A 16,121-nucleotide genomic window follows, 5' to 3' on the forward strand; every position below is an offset into this window, starting at 1 on the left:
TTTCCCTGACTAAGGCTTTGTGACGAACTATGTATGGTAGAACTTCATTAGTGTTATTCAATATAAACAAACGAGTTTGTTTCCATTCTTCCAGACTTGGAGTGATAACATGCAATCTTCTCGATCCCTTACCTCCTACTCTTTCGTCGTTTCAAGACTTGGGAAGCCCAACAATTTTTTCCTTTTCAACATACTCTAAAAAAAATACAATAGCTTCTTCTGCAATATACCTGATGCAATCCTACTCCCAAGGGTATTGGATAAAAGACTCCAAGAGGATTGAACTAGAGCTGCTAAAAAAGGCCCTAGAGTTCTCATGAACCTCAGGGTAGATTTCTGAGCCCATGGGCCAAGGTTGGGTCCACTCTTCTTTGTAAATATTAGAATAGGTTTTTCCTTCTTTTGGGCCTTGTATTTTGGCCATTCTAGTAGTATACGGTTTTACCTTGTCTTCCAGGACATTTTGAGTAGTCTTTGTAGTAGGGACTTTTTTTTTGTATTTTCATGTATTTTGGCATAGGGGTGAGCTTAGCTATTATAGGGGGTGTGTGTAGCTAAGCTATGACTTCTCATCTTAAGGAGGTAAGCTTAGCTATTAGAGGGGTGTGTGTAGCTAAGCTCTAGCTTCTCTAGGAATCTTTTCCAAGAAGTTTCTCAAGGAGGTGAGCTTAGTTATTAAAGGGGTGTGTATAGCTAAGTTCTAGATTCTTAAGGAAGTTTCTCAAGAAAGCTTTTCAAGGAAGTTTGTCAAGGAAGCTACCTAGGCTATAAATAAAAGCATGTGTAACACATGTGTAACTTTGATGAATGGGAGTCTTGTGAGACAAACTTCAAAGTTCAACTTCACTCCTTCTTTTCCTCCTTTAATTTCGTGCTCCCACCTCTCTCTTTCTCTCTCTCTTTCTTTTCCTCCAATGAAGCTTCCTCTCTAAGCTTCTTATCCAAGGTACTATCTTGGCAGTGAAGCTCTTTCTTCCATGGCTTATTCCCTAGTGGATGACGCCTCCTCTCACCTCTTCTCCTTTTATCTTCCACTACATGTCCATGGTGGAAATACACCATTGAAGTTCAAAGATCCAGCCTTCATAGAAGCTTCACAAGCAAGCTTCCATCAATACCTTTGAACAATTGATGCTTCAGGACAATGTAGATTCTTTGTATACCCTTTTAAGATCTTCATGTATCACTCAACTTGATGTAAGCTCCATTGGAGCTTGTAGGCCTAGGATCTTCTTCATCAATGGATTCCTTTGCTTCTTGGAAGATGAATGGCAACGGAATGGAGAAGGAAGAGAGAGAGGAGACGCCACTTCAAGGAGAAGATGAGTCTAGAAGAAGCTCACCACCATAAGAGGCCATGGATAAGAGCTTGGAGGAAGAAGGAGATGAATGAACGGAGAGGAAGAGAAGAACACGAAATTTTGTGCTCTAAAAGAGCTTTGAAATCTGAAGTTTAATATTCAAATGATCAAAGTTGAAAAAAATGCACACACATGACCTCTATTTATAGCCTAAGTGTCACACAAAATTGGAGGGAAATTCAAATTTCACTTGAATTTGAAATTGAATTTGTGGAGCCAAAATTTCACTAATTATGATTAGTGAATTTTAGTTATGGTTCAGCCCACTAATCCAAGATTAATTCCAAGATTCTTCACTAAGTGTGCTTAGGTGTCATGAGGCATGTAAAACATGAAGGACATGCACAAAATGTGACTATATGATGTGGCAATGGGGTGCAGTAATCAAATTCTCACCTCCCCCTCTAAAATTTAATTGGATCGGGCTTCTACCAATTCAATTAAATTTATTTCCCAACACACATCAAATATTCACTTAGTGCATGTGAAATTACAAAACTATCCCTAATACAAAAACTAGTCTAGGTGCCCTAAAATACAAGGGCTGAAAAATCCTATATTTCTAGGGTACCCTACCTACATTATGGAGCCCTAAATACAAGGACCAAATATAATGGCATCCTATTCTAATATGTACAAAGATAATTGGACCCAACCTTGGCCCATGGGCTCAGAAATCTACCCTGAAGTTCATGAGAACCCTAGGGCCTTCTTCAGTAGCTCTAGCCCAATCTTCTTGGAGCCTTTTGCTCATGGCTCTAGTGATTGGTCCCTTCCTAGGGAGGATTGCATCACAACTGGGTACATCCACAACAAATAAACAAGACCACAAAATTTAATTTCCCACACCAAATGAACAATTAAGTTAATCATGATGTCAAAAATGAAGGAGGAAAATACATCTCCAACTGACACAAGATAATAACAACCTCGTTTTTGAACTCGTCTAACTTGATAGGATCAATCACTTTTTTACATATGGCATTGAAGAAAAAACACAGGTGAGTTATGGCATGCCTCACTTTGTTAGGCAAAATGTCTCGTATCGCCATGACTAACAATTGTTGCATCAAGACATGACAATCATGAGACTTTAAGCCAACTAACTTTAGATCATTCAATTGCACAAGGCTCTTAATATTTGAAGAGTATCCTTGTGGCACTTTGACACGACGTAGACACTGACAAAAACTTATTTTCTCCTTTCTTGACAAAGTATGACATGATAAAGGCAAGTATATTTTCTTACCATCAAACCTTGGATGTAACTGGTCTCGTATACCCATCTCAGCTAGATCTTGATAAGTATTCAAATTATCCTTTATCTTGCCTTGAATATTAAGAAGCGTGTCGATGACATTATCACACACATTTGTCTCCATATGCATAACATCAATACAATGTCTGACATTTAGATTGGACCAGTATGGAAGATCAAACAATATCGAACTCTTCTTCCATATGCCAGTTTTACTTTTTTTCTTCTTTTGGGTTTTGTTGAATATAGTATTGATGTCCTCAACCTGTTTAAGAACCTGCTAACTTGTTAACGGTATTGGCAATATTTCATTCTCTTGGCTTCCGTTAAAAGCTTTTTTCAATCGTCGATAAGGGTGATAAGGTGTTAGAAACCGTTGGCGTCGAGCGTATTCTATTTTTCTTCCATGTTTCAGTTGTATGTAGCTTGTGTGTTCTTCACAGATTGGGCATGCATGATGGCCCTTAACACTGTATCCACTCAAATTCCTATATGTTGGAAAGTCATTAATGGTACAAAATAGCATTCCATGCAACTTGAATTGTATCATTTTTATACCCATCAACCATGACAACCCTCTCATCCCTCAACTTTGTTAAGTCTTCAATCAAGAGACTGAGATAAATATTGATGTTATTTCCTGACTTTCTTGGGCCCGATATCATCATAAACATCATCATGTATTTTCGCTTCATGCCTAACCAAGGAGGCAAGTTATAAATTAGTAGCAAAACAAGCCACGACTTGTGCTGAGTGCTTAAATTGTCATATGGATTCATTCCATCAGTGGCAAGTGCAAGCCTAAGATTTCTTGTCTTTTCCCGAATTTTGGATACAAGTGATTAATCTTCTTCCACTGCAAGTGTTGGATCAAGTGGCCTCAGAATAATTAAGAGGGGGGTTGAATTAATTATTTCTAAACCTTTACTAATTAAAAATTTACACTTCTAAGGCTTTTACTATGTTGTTAAGTAAATGAAGAATAGAAAAGAAACTTAACCAAAAGTAAAAGCGGGAATTAAAGTGCACAGCGGAAATTAAAAGAGTAGGGAAGAAGGAGACAAACACACAAGAGTTTTTATACTGGTTCGGCAACAACCCGTGCCTACATCCAGTCCCCAAGTGACCTGTGGTCCTTGAGATTTCTTTTCAACCTTGTAAAAAATCCTTTTACAAGCAAAGATCCACAAGGGATGTACCCTCCCTTGTTCTCTTTGAACAACCTAGTAGATGTACCCTCCACTAGAACTGATCCACAAGAGATGTACCCTCTCTTGTTCTCAGTCAACAACCCAAGTAGATGTACCCTCTACTTGTACCACAAAGGATGTACCCTCCAATGTGTTAAGACAAAGTTCTCAGGCGGTTAAACCTTTGAAACTTTGTGAATGGGGATACAAAAGAATTCTCAGGCGGTTAGTCCTTTGAAATCTTTTGTATATGGGAAAAGGAAGAATCAAAAGAATTCTCAGACTGTGTCGTTTTGAATTCTTTGACAAGGGAGAAGGGAGACACAAAAGAATCCAGGCGGTTAGTCCTTCGTTCTTTTGGAAAAGGGAGAAGAGAGACACAAAAAGAATTCAGGCGGTTAGTCCTTGGAGAATTCTTTTTGGCAAAGGGAGAAGGGAATGAAAAAGATGAATAGCATAGTTTTCAAGGTTTGGAAAACCAGAAAACTTTAGAAAGCTTTTGGCAAAGGAAGAAGAAGAAGGAGTTCAAAGAGATTCAGAAATCAATTGGCAAAAGTTTGTTGTCTAAAGAATGAATGTGTAAAATGCAAATCAAAGCCTTGCTTTTATATACTCTTCAAGTCTAGTCAAGAGACCATTAGAAGAGTTATAACCTTTAGAAAAACTTAAAAACCATTTGGAAAAGTTATAACTTTTAGAAAAACTTGAAAACTATTGGAAGAGTTACATCTTTTGATTTTGTTCAGAAACTATCACTGGTAATCGATTACCAAATCAGTGTAATCGATTACACAAAGCTTTTTTGTGAAAAGATGTGACTCTTCACAATTAAATTTGAATTTCAACGTTCAAACACACTGGTAATCGATTACCAAATACTTGTAATTGATTACAGCATTTTGAAATTAAATGGAATGTTGTAAATTCAGTTTGAAAGTTTTTTGAAAACCATTTTGCTACTAGTAATCGATTACAATAATCTGGTAATCGATTACCAGAGAGTAAAAACTCTTTGGTAAAAGGTTTTGAGAAAAATTCATGTGCTACTCAGTTTTTGAAAAAACTTTTTAATACTTATCTTGATTGAGTCTTCTTTTGATTCTTGAATCTTTATCTTGATTCTTGGAACTTGAATCTTGAAACTTGATTCTTGAATTCAACTTTCCTCTTGATCCTTGAAGTGTACTTGATTCAATCTTGAACTTATTCTTTGATTCTTGAGATCATCATCTTTGTTATCATGTAGTGTTCTTGACTTTTGAGCTTTTTGTCATCTTCTTTGTTATCATCAAAACTCTTTGAATCAATCTTGATTCATCATGAAGTTTGCTTCTACAACAAGGAATTAGCCGAATGACAGAGCATTCCATTGCAGTTTCTCTCATCTGCATGCCATGTAAGGTCTTTTGCATCATTTTCATTAGCAAACAGACGCTTAAACCTTGGATTGATCAAAAGATGCCATAACACCTTCATTGGAGGGCCTATCTTTGTGCTTTCATCACTGCTACACTCGTCATCATCCTTCACTTTGTATTGTGATACCCACACCTGGGACATTTATGCATTTCTTCATACTTATGTCTATATAGTATGTAATCATTAAGGCATGCATGTATTTTTTGATACTTCATACCCATCAAACACAATATCTTCTTCGCCTAATAATAACTTTTTGGCAACATGTTTTCCTCTAAAAGAATATCTTGCACTACCTAAAGCAGTGAAGTGAAGTTTTTGTCACTCAACCCATATCTAGCCTTCACATTAACCAGACTTAGCACGGCTAACAACAATGTCAATGACTTTTTGCACACCAGATACAAAGGCTTCTTGGAATCACTTTCCAATATATCATCCACAAGGGCATGTGCTTGCTGAAAAGACTGTTGTCATCCAAGATCACAAATCATTTCCTCTAAGCGACCTTTCATTTCTACATCAACCGAATCAAATTGGGACCCCCTCTGCATTTCTGTCAATTCACCATGCCATATCCATGTCGTATAATTATTCTTCATCCCATCACACAGAAGATGTTCTTGTATGTCGTCGAGTACTTGTCGTCTCCCATTCAAACAGTTTATACAAGGTCACAAATATTTTCCATCCTCATCTGGTCGATTACTTTCAAAGGAAAATTTCAAGAACTGTTCAACACATTCCTCATATGCAATGCTCATGCGACTTGCATTCATCCAACTTCGATCCATCTAATTAATAGCTTTGTGATGCTCACAAATTTATTTTATGCATTAAAACCTCACTTTTTTCATTAAAGGTGTGGTCCTATCCCATTCAAGAAGACATTTTTTATAATAGATTCATACGTAAAGGTTAACTTTCTTTTCTTAGATTTGACAAAATTTCGGCAGCATTTCGCATTGATCTCCAAGTACATCACATGAAAGTGGTGAGATGAATTCCACCACAATCAAGTATGCACCCGAAAAACAAAGGGAAATGCACTAACTAAAATTTCTTCAAATTTAAGAAAAAAACATTAACCTTTACACATGAATATACTATAAAAATTATTCTTCCCAAACTGTTCAAACGGACAATTCAAGATTCAATACAATGATTAATGCAAACTGTCCGCAAAAATCATTGTATTGAATCTCAAATGGGAATCTAAGGTTCACTCATCATGAACATAACTTGTATATAAAGCAATAGTCACTAAACACAATCAACAAGTTATAAAAGCATTTGTAATATAAAAGATCATCAAAAGTTTATGAAAAAGATTCGTACCTATGATGATGATCACTATAATGTCCAACAACAAATGTTGTGATCACGATGCAAACATGAAAACAAAAAGTGCCTACAAATTACATTGAACATTTCAGATTAATATATATATATAGTCAAATTACAAAATTCGATAAAATAAGAACAACATTATTAGACCCCTACATAATTTTCAATAGCATCACAATATTAACAGGTCAGTTATGTGTATTCGTCTAATGAATTTCAAACATTAATTAAGTATTAAAAACTAGTTATAATATTGAATAAAATTAAATAAAAGGTGCATGTATTAAATTTTTAACAAGTAGTTATAATATGTGGGTTACAACTACTTTCTTTTCAATATTGGACCAATGACAAATGAAAATATTCGTAACATGATGTTTAAGATGTGAAATAATAATTCTCTAAAAAAAAGATGTGAAATAATTTGTTAACTGAACAATTTAAGTGGAAGTTTAGTATCAAGCTGTCTATATATAAATTCAGCAAAAACAAAAAGTGTCCTAAGTAAGATTATTTAACTAATGTTGACCAATATAATAGCCATTGGGAACTTATCATGCCTATCACTCATTCCCAGGAAAATTTGTTGAAAGTGACTACAAGTATGAATTGATACTTGATAGGAACATTTCCTGAATATAGTTAACTATGAGGCTATGTTAAATTCGAGTGTAGCCATCAAGTAAAGTAAACAAAAAGAAAATTATCAGGCTAATAACTTTGTGAAAAAACTAAATTCCATAATTGAAATCCCCCCATGTAAAATAGCCAACAGACAATTCTAGGAATTGCACCTTGAACTTAATTTAATAACTCCTTATGATGAAATTTTAATTGCTTATATAAAAAAGGCAAGTAACAGAAGCATTAATTCAACCAAAATAATTATCAATGAAGACAAAAAAGCATCAAATAAGCAATATGAAAATTCAAAAACTAAAAAATCAATCCTTGATCAGCACAACATAATCCTATCTCCAAGTCCTAACTAACACCAAATCACTAAAAAATAACCAAAAACCTAAAATCAAACCCTCAAAATTCAACCAGCAAATGATATCGAGTGCGAGAACGAAGAATGCGAGAACAAGAATAGGTGACAGTCATAGTAAATCTGTTGTATACTACTCAAGTGAGGCAATGCGATTTTGAAATGGAACCCTGACATAGCATTGAAATGGAATTTGTTCATTTAAGTTGCCAAAGGTAAGAGAAAGACATATCGACAACTCTTTTTTCATAAACTTGTTGCCACCGCGGAGAGTGGCCACCAAGAGCGAGAACATGACCGACAACGAGTCCAAGTGGGGTGTGAGCTTCAGAAGAGTGAGTGCGAGTGGGAGTGTGGGCAATAAGAGAGAGGAGTTGGAGCACCATGAAAGTGAAAGCTTTAAACTGAGAGTGGGAGTGAGAGTGGGTGTGAGAAGAGGGAAATTATATATATATATACCCGAAAAACAACATCAGTTTTTATAAAAACCGACATTAACATAAAAAGCATTCAGTTTTTTGAAAAAACTTATGTTAACATCTCCACGTTAACATTGGTTTTCCAAAAACCGATGTTAACATGGTGATGTTAACATCAGTCTTTGGAAAACAGATGTTATTGAACTCATTTTATTTATAATTATGTCACTGCCCTTTTAATAACATCGATTTTATATAAAATAAATGTTAAAGTATTTATGTTAAATATCTTTTTCTAGTAGTATAAGCCTATAAAATGTTTTTCTTTGGTTTTAAAACCTCTAAAAGCTGATATTACTATTTTGGTTCTGTAGAGTTCATTTTAAGGTACATAAATAAAATTATTTAGGGATTTAGAATTGTTTTTGAAGGTATCACATGTTGACATTGCATCACATAACTAGCGGGTGTTGGTTAAGATAGTCATTAACTTTATACTAAACACATAAACAGGTAAAGTGTGTCAAATAATATTAACTTTTTGGGAGATGAAAATTACTTTTTTATGAAAAAACAAAAATTAAATCTTTGATAAAATATTATAAGCTTAAATATGTTTTTAATCACTTAAATTAAGGTTACAATTTTTCAAAACATACTAACCTGTACACTTAACCTGTACACTAAAGACACTGGTTAAGGAAGTAGAAGGGAAAAAAATTTGTTGGGAGACAAAAAAAATAAGCCTCCTTATGATTTTAAAATGTGTGCCCACATGATTTCCAATAAAATCTTACTTCTTTTAATTCTTTAACTAATATTTTTAAAATATTGATTAGTAAGACCCTAATTTTTTAAGTGTCCAAGTTAATTTTTTTTGTCTTTTAAACTTCAGAATTACTTTTTTTAGTTTGAAAATTACTTCTTTTAGTCTATTTTTCCATATGACAATAATTTATGATAATTTTTAACCGTCAAAAGTTATCACAAATTATTAATTCAATATTTTACATATATATGGAGAGACTAATAAAATAAATATTTTATGAAAATAAAAAACTAAAAATAATAACTTTGGATTTAGAAAAAGAAAAAAGAAAAATGACTGTTTGAGAAACTAAAAATATATTTAAATTAATATTATATTTAAGACTCAGACAACTAACATTTATCTATATAAAAACAAAAATAATCCAATCCAATTCATGATATAGTTGACAACTTATCAAAACTTGTGAAGACATTGGATAGGAATGCTCACAATCTTTGTTGGGCGTGTCACGAGATCGAGAATCACGTCCCACCTTTCTGTAGACCATGATGCCCCGTAACTAATAACTACAGTACAGTCTGCATCAAGTATGTTGATATCGGATGAGTCATGTGATGATTCCTATCTTAATTCTGAAGTCCCGTTCACATGCCTTTTTCACACTCTAATTTTTATTCTATATATTTAGTTTAATTTATACTCTAATTTTTATTCTATATATTTATTCTCAAATCCAATTTTTTAAATTGATTGTATTCTTTTCCTTCTATTTATGCCCTTCTTTCTTGAAAGATATATATAACTAATATTAGTGTGAAAAGACTTTTTTTTTTGTCCCATGTGGCTATTTGTTTGATGTCGAATATTCTTTCCAACATTCAGCGTCTGCATGATAGCGTCATCTTAGGAAGACCCTTGTTATTATTATATTCATATAGTAAAATATAAGAAATGAGATTAACATGTTTTCTATTGTATTCTTTATTGTATATTAAATTTTATTAAGAAATATAAAATTTTATATATCTCACTTTTTATTTAACAACATTTAACCAATATTCAAAAATGCATTAGAAGATAAATTATTATATGATCTTGAATCATCACGATGATATATAATACAATTTTATTATTTTTGTTTATGTAAGTTTAATTATATATTTTATCATTTAATTATAATTGTTTTGTAAATTTTACTGTCCAATTTTCTTGTGCTCATTTTATCATATATCTTATTTTTTATTTTTCATTTTACCAATCTATTAAATGTTTAACAATGTCCCTACGTGTAAAAAAAAAAAATCGAAATCATTACCTCATAGTGTTTTGGACTATATGCATGTTAGAAAATATGCTATCAATACTCACTATGAAATACGTAGAAGGAAAGGAAAATATAAAATAAGATGACTAACATTTTTTTTTCTGACGGAATAAGATGACTAACTTAACTAAGAGGGATAGAGAATAATATACTGCTATTTAAATTATTGTATAATGTTATTGGATGGTCGAGTATAATTTTTTATTGTTGACATATATATGTATGGGGAACCACATTCTGCATTCATCGTGGATTACATTTTCTCTCTCATGGTCATCATCCACTTGGAGTCTTGATCTTGTACTTCATTGCCATCACCTATGTACTACTATATATAGCCCAACAAAGTCGTTGATTTATCAGAGTTCACACAAGGTAGTTTCAGTTAAGTGTACCAAGTTAATAGGTCTTTATATTTAGTTGTTGACATCAACAAAGTCATGGAGGAAGTTAATGGTATGTGCCTTTTCTTAGGGGAAAGAAATTTCTCATTATCTCTCTCTTTTCCTTTGTATATACCTGGATTCTGATTTTATTTTTCTCCTCACAATCAATTTCTTTCCTCTAATTTCAACATTTCCAATATTTATGCTTCGCTTTGAACAAATGTTAATATTTCTCCTATGTACTTATAAATGATAATTGTCGACTAGTCTTATATTAATTGTCAGAGTAGTACAAGGTCATATAAGGCTTTTGCAAGACTGCAATTTGCACTGGTAGTATAACAAAAGTGTATAAACTGAGCCACTCCATAGATTAAACATGAACTTCTAGTGGATTGGTGCATCACCCAGATTCCCTAATGCCTTCTTTGGATTAAGGGTATATATGTTTAGTTTAAGGAAGTGAAAGAAATTTTATAAGTTTTTTAAAGAAAAGAAAACAAGAGAAAAGAAGTTATTTAGTATGTATATAAAATATCATAAATATCTCTAAAAAAAATGATATTTTAGATATTTAATGTATAAAAAATATTTCTCTCTCCTTTTATTTTTGGTATGGAAAGGTTGATAAATTTGTAGGTCCCACTCACTTTTAATATTTGCTCCTCAATAGCTAAAGATATTTGAATGAAACAAAGATGGTTTCACTTTCTTTCCATCCTCCCACCTTCTTTCCTTAATTTCTTGCATAACAAAACAGTGATGAAACAAATAAAAATGAATAATATAAACAAATAGAAATATAAGAGAAATAAAGTAGAAAATATGTGTTATTTGGATAGATATAAACAGAAAAGAAAGAAGTGGAAAACTTTTCTATCAGCTTATTTAGATGAGTGAAAAGATCAATAGAAAAGAAAGTAAAAATAAAAAAAATTACACAAAATATAGTGGAAAATTTTTCTAGCAGCTTATTTAGATGAGTGAAAAGATCAATAAAAAAGAAAGTAAAAATAAAAAAAATTACACAAAATATTTTATGGTAATTAAAAAACACTTTTTACTTCATTATTTTTTCTCAACATAAAATTATTTATTATTTTTTTAAAAAATGTTATAGAAAAATATTCAATTTCTTAACAAGCTAAATAAAAAAGTCACAAATCATCTTATTTTCACCTCATTTGAAGAGGGTTTACTTTACAGTAGAGCCCATAATTTGTGCAATTTCTCTATCTCATTTCTGTTCTAACCAGACACACAAAAATAAAAAATCTTTTCTATTTCACTCCCTCTAATTTTCCTCTCTCTCCCAAGTAAACCCAATCCACACAAAGGGTAATAATTATTGCTCAATTATTTTTAGTATTCTTTATAATTTTTTGCTTTCTTGATCATCCCAGTGGTTCAAACCAAGAATGGAACTGTTGCAGTAGCTTCTGCGTTTGCTGGACATAAGGAAGGTAATGCTTCTGAACAATAGCTTTCTTGTTGCATTCTTTGTTTGATTGATGCCTCAATTAGTACTTTTAGAATAAATAAAAATAAGAAAGTAAAATAAATTAAATGTCTTATACAAGTTAAAATTAAATGATACATTGAGGTTCCCTTTTGAGGTTTCAATGCCATATTATGAAATCGTGCTACCATCTTATTAATTAGCTTTTGGTGTTGCATTGGCTAATTAGCTATACAGCAAAGGGACCACAAATTTTTAAGAATTGCTGTTGAAGAAGCCTATAAAGGGGTAGACTGTGAAGATGGGGGTCCCTTTGGTGCTATTATAGTATGTAATGATGAAATAGTTGCTCGATGTCACAACATGGTTCTGAGGAACACAGACCCTACTGCTCATGCAGAAGTCACTGTTATAAGAAAGGTTAGATGATTGCATATAGCCAGATAATTTCCTTAAATTGCTTTAAAATGCATATTTTCTTGTAGTATATGTTGGTATATACATTTATGCTTTTCTGTCTTACGCAGCATTTATCACCACACAAGAGGGATATGTCATTGCCTTGCTTTCTCTGGCAATTGATTGTATATGTGCAAATTGCAATTCTTTATTCTTGTAATGTTATGAATGGATGTCCAGATATAATATATTATGAGTTGAGTGATTATGTAAAATAATTTTATATTATTATTTAATAATAAATTATTGTTGGCATAATTTTAAAAGATAATCTTTGTAAAAATTAATAAATTTATTATAAATAATAATTTATAATTAAATAGCAGTATCAGTGTACTTTTTTTTTTTCTTTTATATCATCTATCTGGGCTGTTTCTCCGAGTAATACTATCAGAGATTTCCACTAGGATGGTGAATATTATAATATTTTCATTGGAGAGGTTAATGGTTAAGAATTGTTAGCTTTGAAATTACTATGTTCAACATAGTGGAGATCTCTAGAATTGATTTTTAGCTGCAATCTCTGTCATATTTGTTGAGCATCATTTGTCTTTGCTTATTATATAGTTTCAGTGGATTCCAGTTGGCAAGTTGGCTTGAAATCTTAATATTTTGTTCATTTTATTTTATATTCTGCTGCAGGATTTGACAAGGAAAATATATTATGCATATGGTATCAATTCTATACATACTTCAGGATATTTGTATCAATTGAAATTTTAATATCCAATCTTTGTGACGAGTTCACCGCCAGAATTTATCAATTTTTTGCCTTACTCTTCTGAGCTATGGTTTCAGTCAAACTTTATAACATCTTTAAATTCCATGAAAACAGAACTGATTGTACATTACTCTGCATTTTTTTCAGCTTTATGTGCAGCAACCATAATTTGTGCAATTATTAGGATTTGTATTTTAAACTCAATGATTTCATTTTACAGGCTTGTGAAAAGTTAAACCAGATAGAACTTTCAGACTGTGAAATATATGCTTCTTGTGAACCTTGCCCTATGTGCTTTGGAGCAATTCACCTCTCACGAGTTAAGGTTGGAAATGTCCTGTTTTTTCTACGCTTCTCAATTTATCTATACCTTTTATTAATTTTACAAGAATTTAATTAAAGTACAATTTTGTGTACAATAGTTCCATTAAGGTTCTAACCAAGACTTCATACATATTATCCCAAACCACTATGCAAAGTACATAGTGTAAAAGTTTTTCACATTATTATTTAATCATAAATAATACTGTATTGTATGATTACTAACTTTTATAATCAAGTGGAGTCTAATTTAGTTAGTTTAATAGACACTGAGTTATTGTAAATTAGCTGGTATTTATTTTCATATTTTAAAAATCAAAAGAAAAAAAATTATTGATTTTTATAATAATTATTTTAAAAATTAATTTATGTTAATATCTGATTATTATTTAAAAATCTTTAAAGATAGAGTACATGAAAATTAAATTTATTTTACAATGCTTACTCTCGGGCACACTTTCTTACAATATTCACTTTATTTATATAGAGGTTGGTTTATGGAGCAAAGGCAGAGGCAGCAATTGCTATTGGATTCGATGACTTCATTTCAGATGCATTGCGAGGCACTGGATTCTACCAGAAAGCACAATTGGAGATTAAAAGGGCTGATGGCAAAGCGGCAAACATTGCTGAAGAAGTTTTTGAGAGAACCAAGGAAAAATTCCGAATGTATTAATTGAATCTCCATGTTTCCTAAGCCGTTAGGTATTTACACCTGATGAAATCTGAGTTCACATAAATAAGCTCATTGCTCTCGTGTATCCTAAATCCTAATGAATAAATTGTATGGGGAGAAGAGAATCAAAGTGAAATTTACTTTGTGATATTTGATGTCATTCTCATGTTAAATCCTTGTAATGATCGTAAATATTGAATGGGGTTTTATATTTTAAGACATTAAATTTATTAAAGTTTTCATTTAATATCTTTTTAAGAGGATTTATATGAATTTGTAAGTGGATACACTATTAACTTTTATACGCATATGATGCTAAAGAATATCCTTTGTTGTTCACCAAGACTAATAATATTCTTTGAGAGATTTGAAGGTACTCAAAGTGGATTAATGTCTCCTCCTAACAAGATTTTTTTTAGGGATGTTCAAAATCAAACTAAATCAAACATAAAATTGAAAACTGATCAAAAAATTAAAAATTACTTAAAAATTGATGATCATTGATTTGGTTTGACTTTTTATTTTTTAAACCATCAATTGAATTTGCGATTTGACACACAAAAATCAAATCAAATCAAACTAAACTAATTTTATTAAGTTGAATGATTATTATTTTTTTAAGGCAAAAGAGGGCTATGGCAGAAGCTAATGATTTTTTTCATCCCAACCATATTGCCACCAAAACAACCCCTAGCAAAACCTACACCACCCCAATTCATTCAACAAAGCAATAAAAAAAAAGCATACAGAACCCAGAGAACACATGAGGCCAAACCCTTGGTAGGCCAAGACCAAACTCTGATAAACTTGTAGTAAGGTAGAGTTATTCTATCCAATGCAAAAAATTTAGTGACAAATGCGGGAATGAAGTCCCAACAACAAATAGTGTCTAAGCTAGTGTCATGAGAAGCTAGACTACGTGCACAAGTATTTCCCTCACGAAATATGTGACCTACTATAAATGACATAGAGTTAACCAAAGTGACAACATTTTCCCACCTATTCCTTATCTACCAAAGGACAATTTTTGTCATCTTTGAAAGCTTGAACCACTACGACAGAGTCACATTCAAGCCATAGCTTGTTCCAACTTCTTTCATGAGCTATCTCAATGGATTTTAATGGCCGCTATGATCTCCGCAAAGAGGGCATTTTTTACTTCAACATTAAAAGTGAAACAACCCACTATACCAGCAAGGTGATTTCTGAAGATACCTCTGCAACCAGTTACGTTTCAGGAGCATCTTGTCGTCCCAATAGTGTTGCATTTGACCCAATCCTTTAAAGGAGGGCGCTAAGAAACTTGCTTGATATGAGGGGCTCTCCTTGAGTGACGAATAACATTAAACAATTACTATTTTACTTTTAAGTTAAATGAGTATTATTTAAGTTGAATGGTTTTTGAGTATTATTCAACTTAAAAATAATTACGGTTTTATTTTAAGTTCAATTGTTAAAATTATTGTTGTCCATTTATAACCTTGATTGTTGAATTAGTTATTATTTAAGTTTAGTTTAATTAATAACAAACATTTTTAGCATGTTTTTGATACTTACTAGCAAAATTCTCAAACTACAAAAATTGAACCGAATCCAACTATAAAAGATTGATTTCGCTTAGTTTAGATTTCATAAATAATTTAAACTAAATCAAACCACGTCATACTTAATTTTCTTGTTTGGCTCGAACTAATTTTAAATCAAAATTATATCAAACTGCACCTCAAACACTCCTAGGTTTTCTTCATATAGAAGAGTTAAGATTCAAAATCTTGACCACTTACATAAAGTACTTGAATTTATTGTCACTCAGATCAATTATTTGTTGACATAAGAAAATATAGTATTACTCTAGTAAATATAAGTTTATGACAATAATTTTATTTGTAAAATATTACATAGTCAATAGCCATTTTGAATGGGAGACAATGAGGAAGGTTGAGAATAAAGGGAGAGTTTATGTGAGAAAGAGGTCAACTTTAACCTTAATAAGGATATTTTTGGATTGGTCCATAGTG

General features: G+C 31.9%; 1 protein-coding gene across 1 annotated transcript; it reads left to right on the plus strand.

Moving 5' to 3' along the window:
* Window positions 1–10,338: 10,338 nt before the first annotated feature.
* On the plus strand, window positions 10,339–14,419 carry LOC100305493 (cytidine/deoxycytidylate deaminase family protein). Its single transcript, NM_001249256.2, has 5 exons — window positions 10,339–10,537; window positions 11,871–11,930; window positions 12,156–12,346; window positions 13,327–13,431; window positions 13,915–14,419. Exons 1-5 carry the CDS (start codon window positions 10,522–10,524, stop codon window positions 14,101–14,103), a joined length of 561 nt encoding a protein of 186 aa, NP_001236185.2. The 5' UTR covers window positions 10,339–10,521; the 3' UTR covers window positions 14,104–14,419.
* Window positions 14,420–16,121: the final 1,702 nt, after the last annotated feature.

Source organism: Glycine max, chromosome 15 (assembly GCF_000004515.6).
Source record: "Glycine max cultivar Williams 82 chromosome 15, Glycine_max_v4.0, whole genome shotgun sequence".
In the NCBI taxonomy this organism is placed as follows: domain Eukaryota; kingdom Viridiplantae; phylum Streptophyta; class Magnoliopsida; order Fabales; family Fabaceae; genus Glycine; species Glycine max.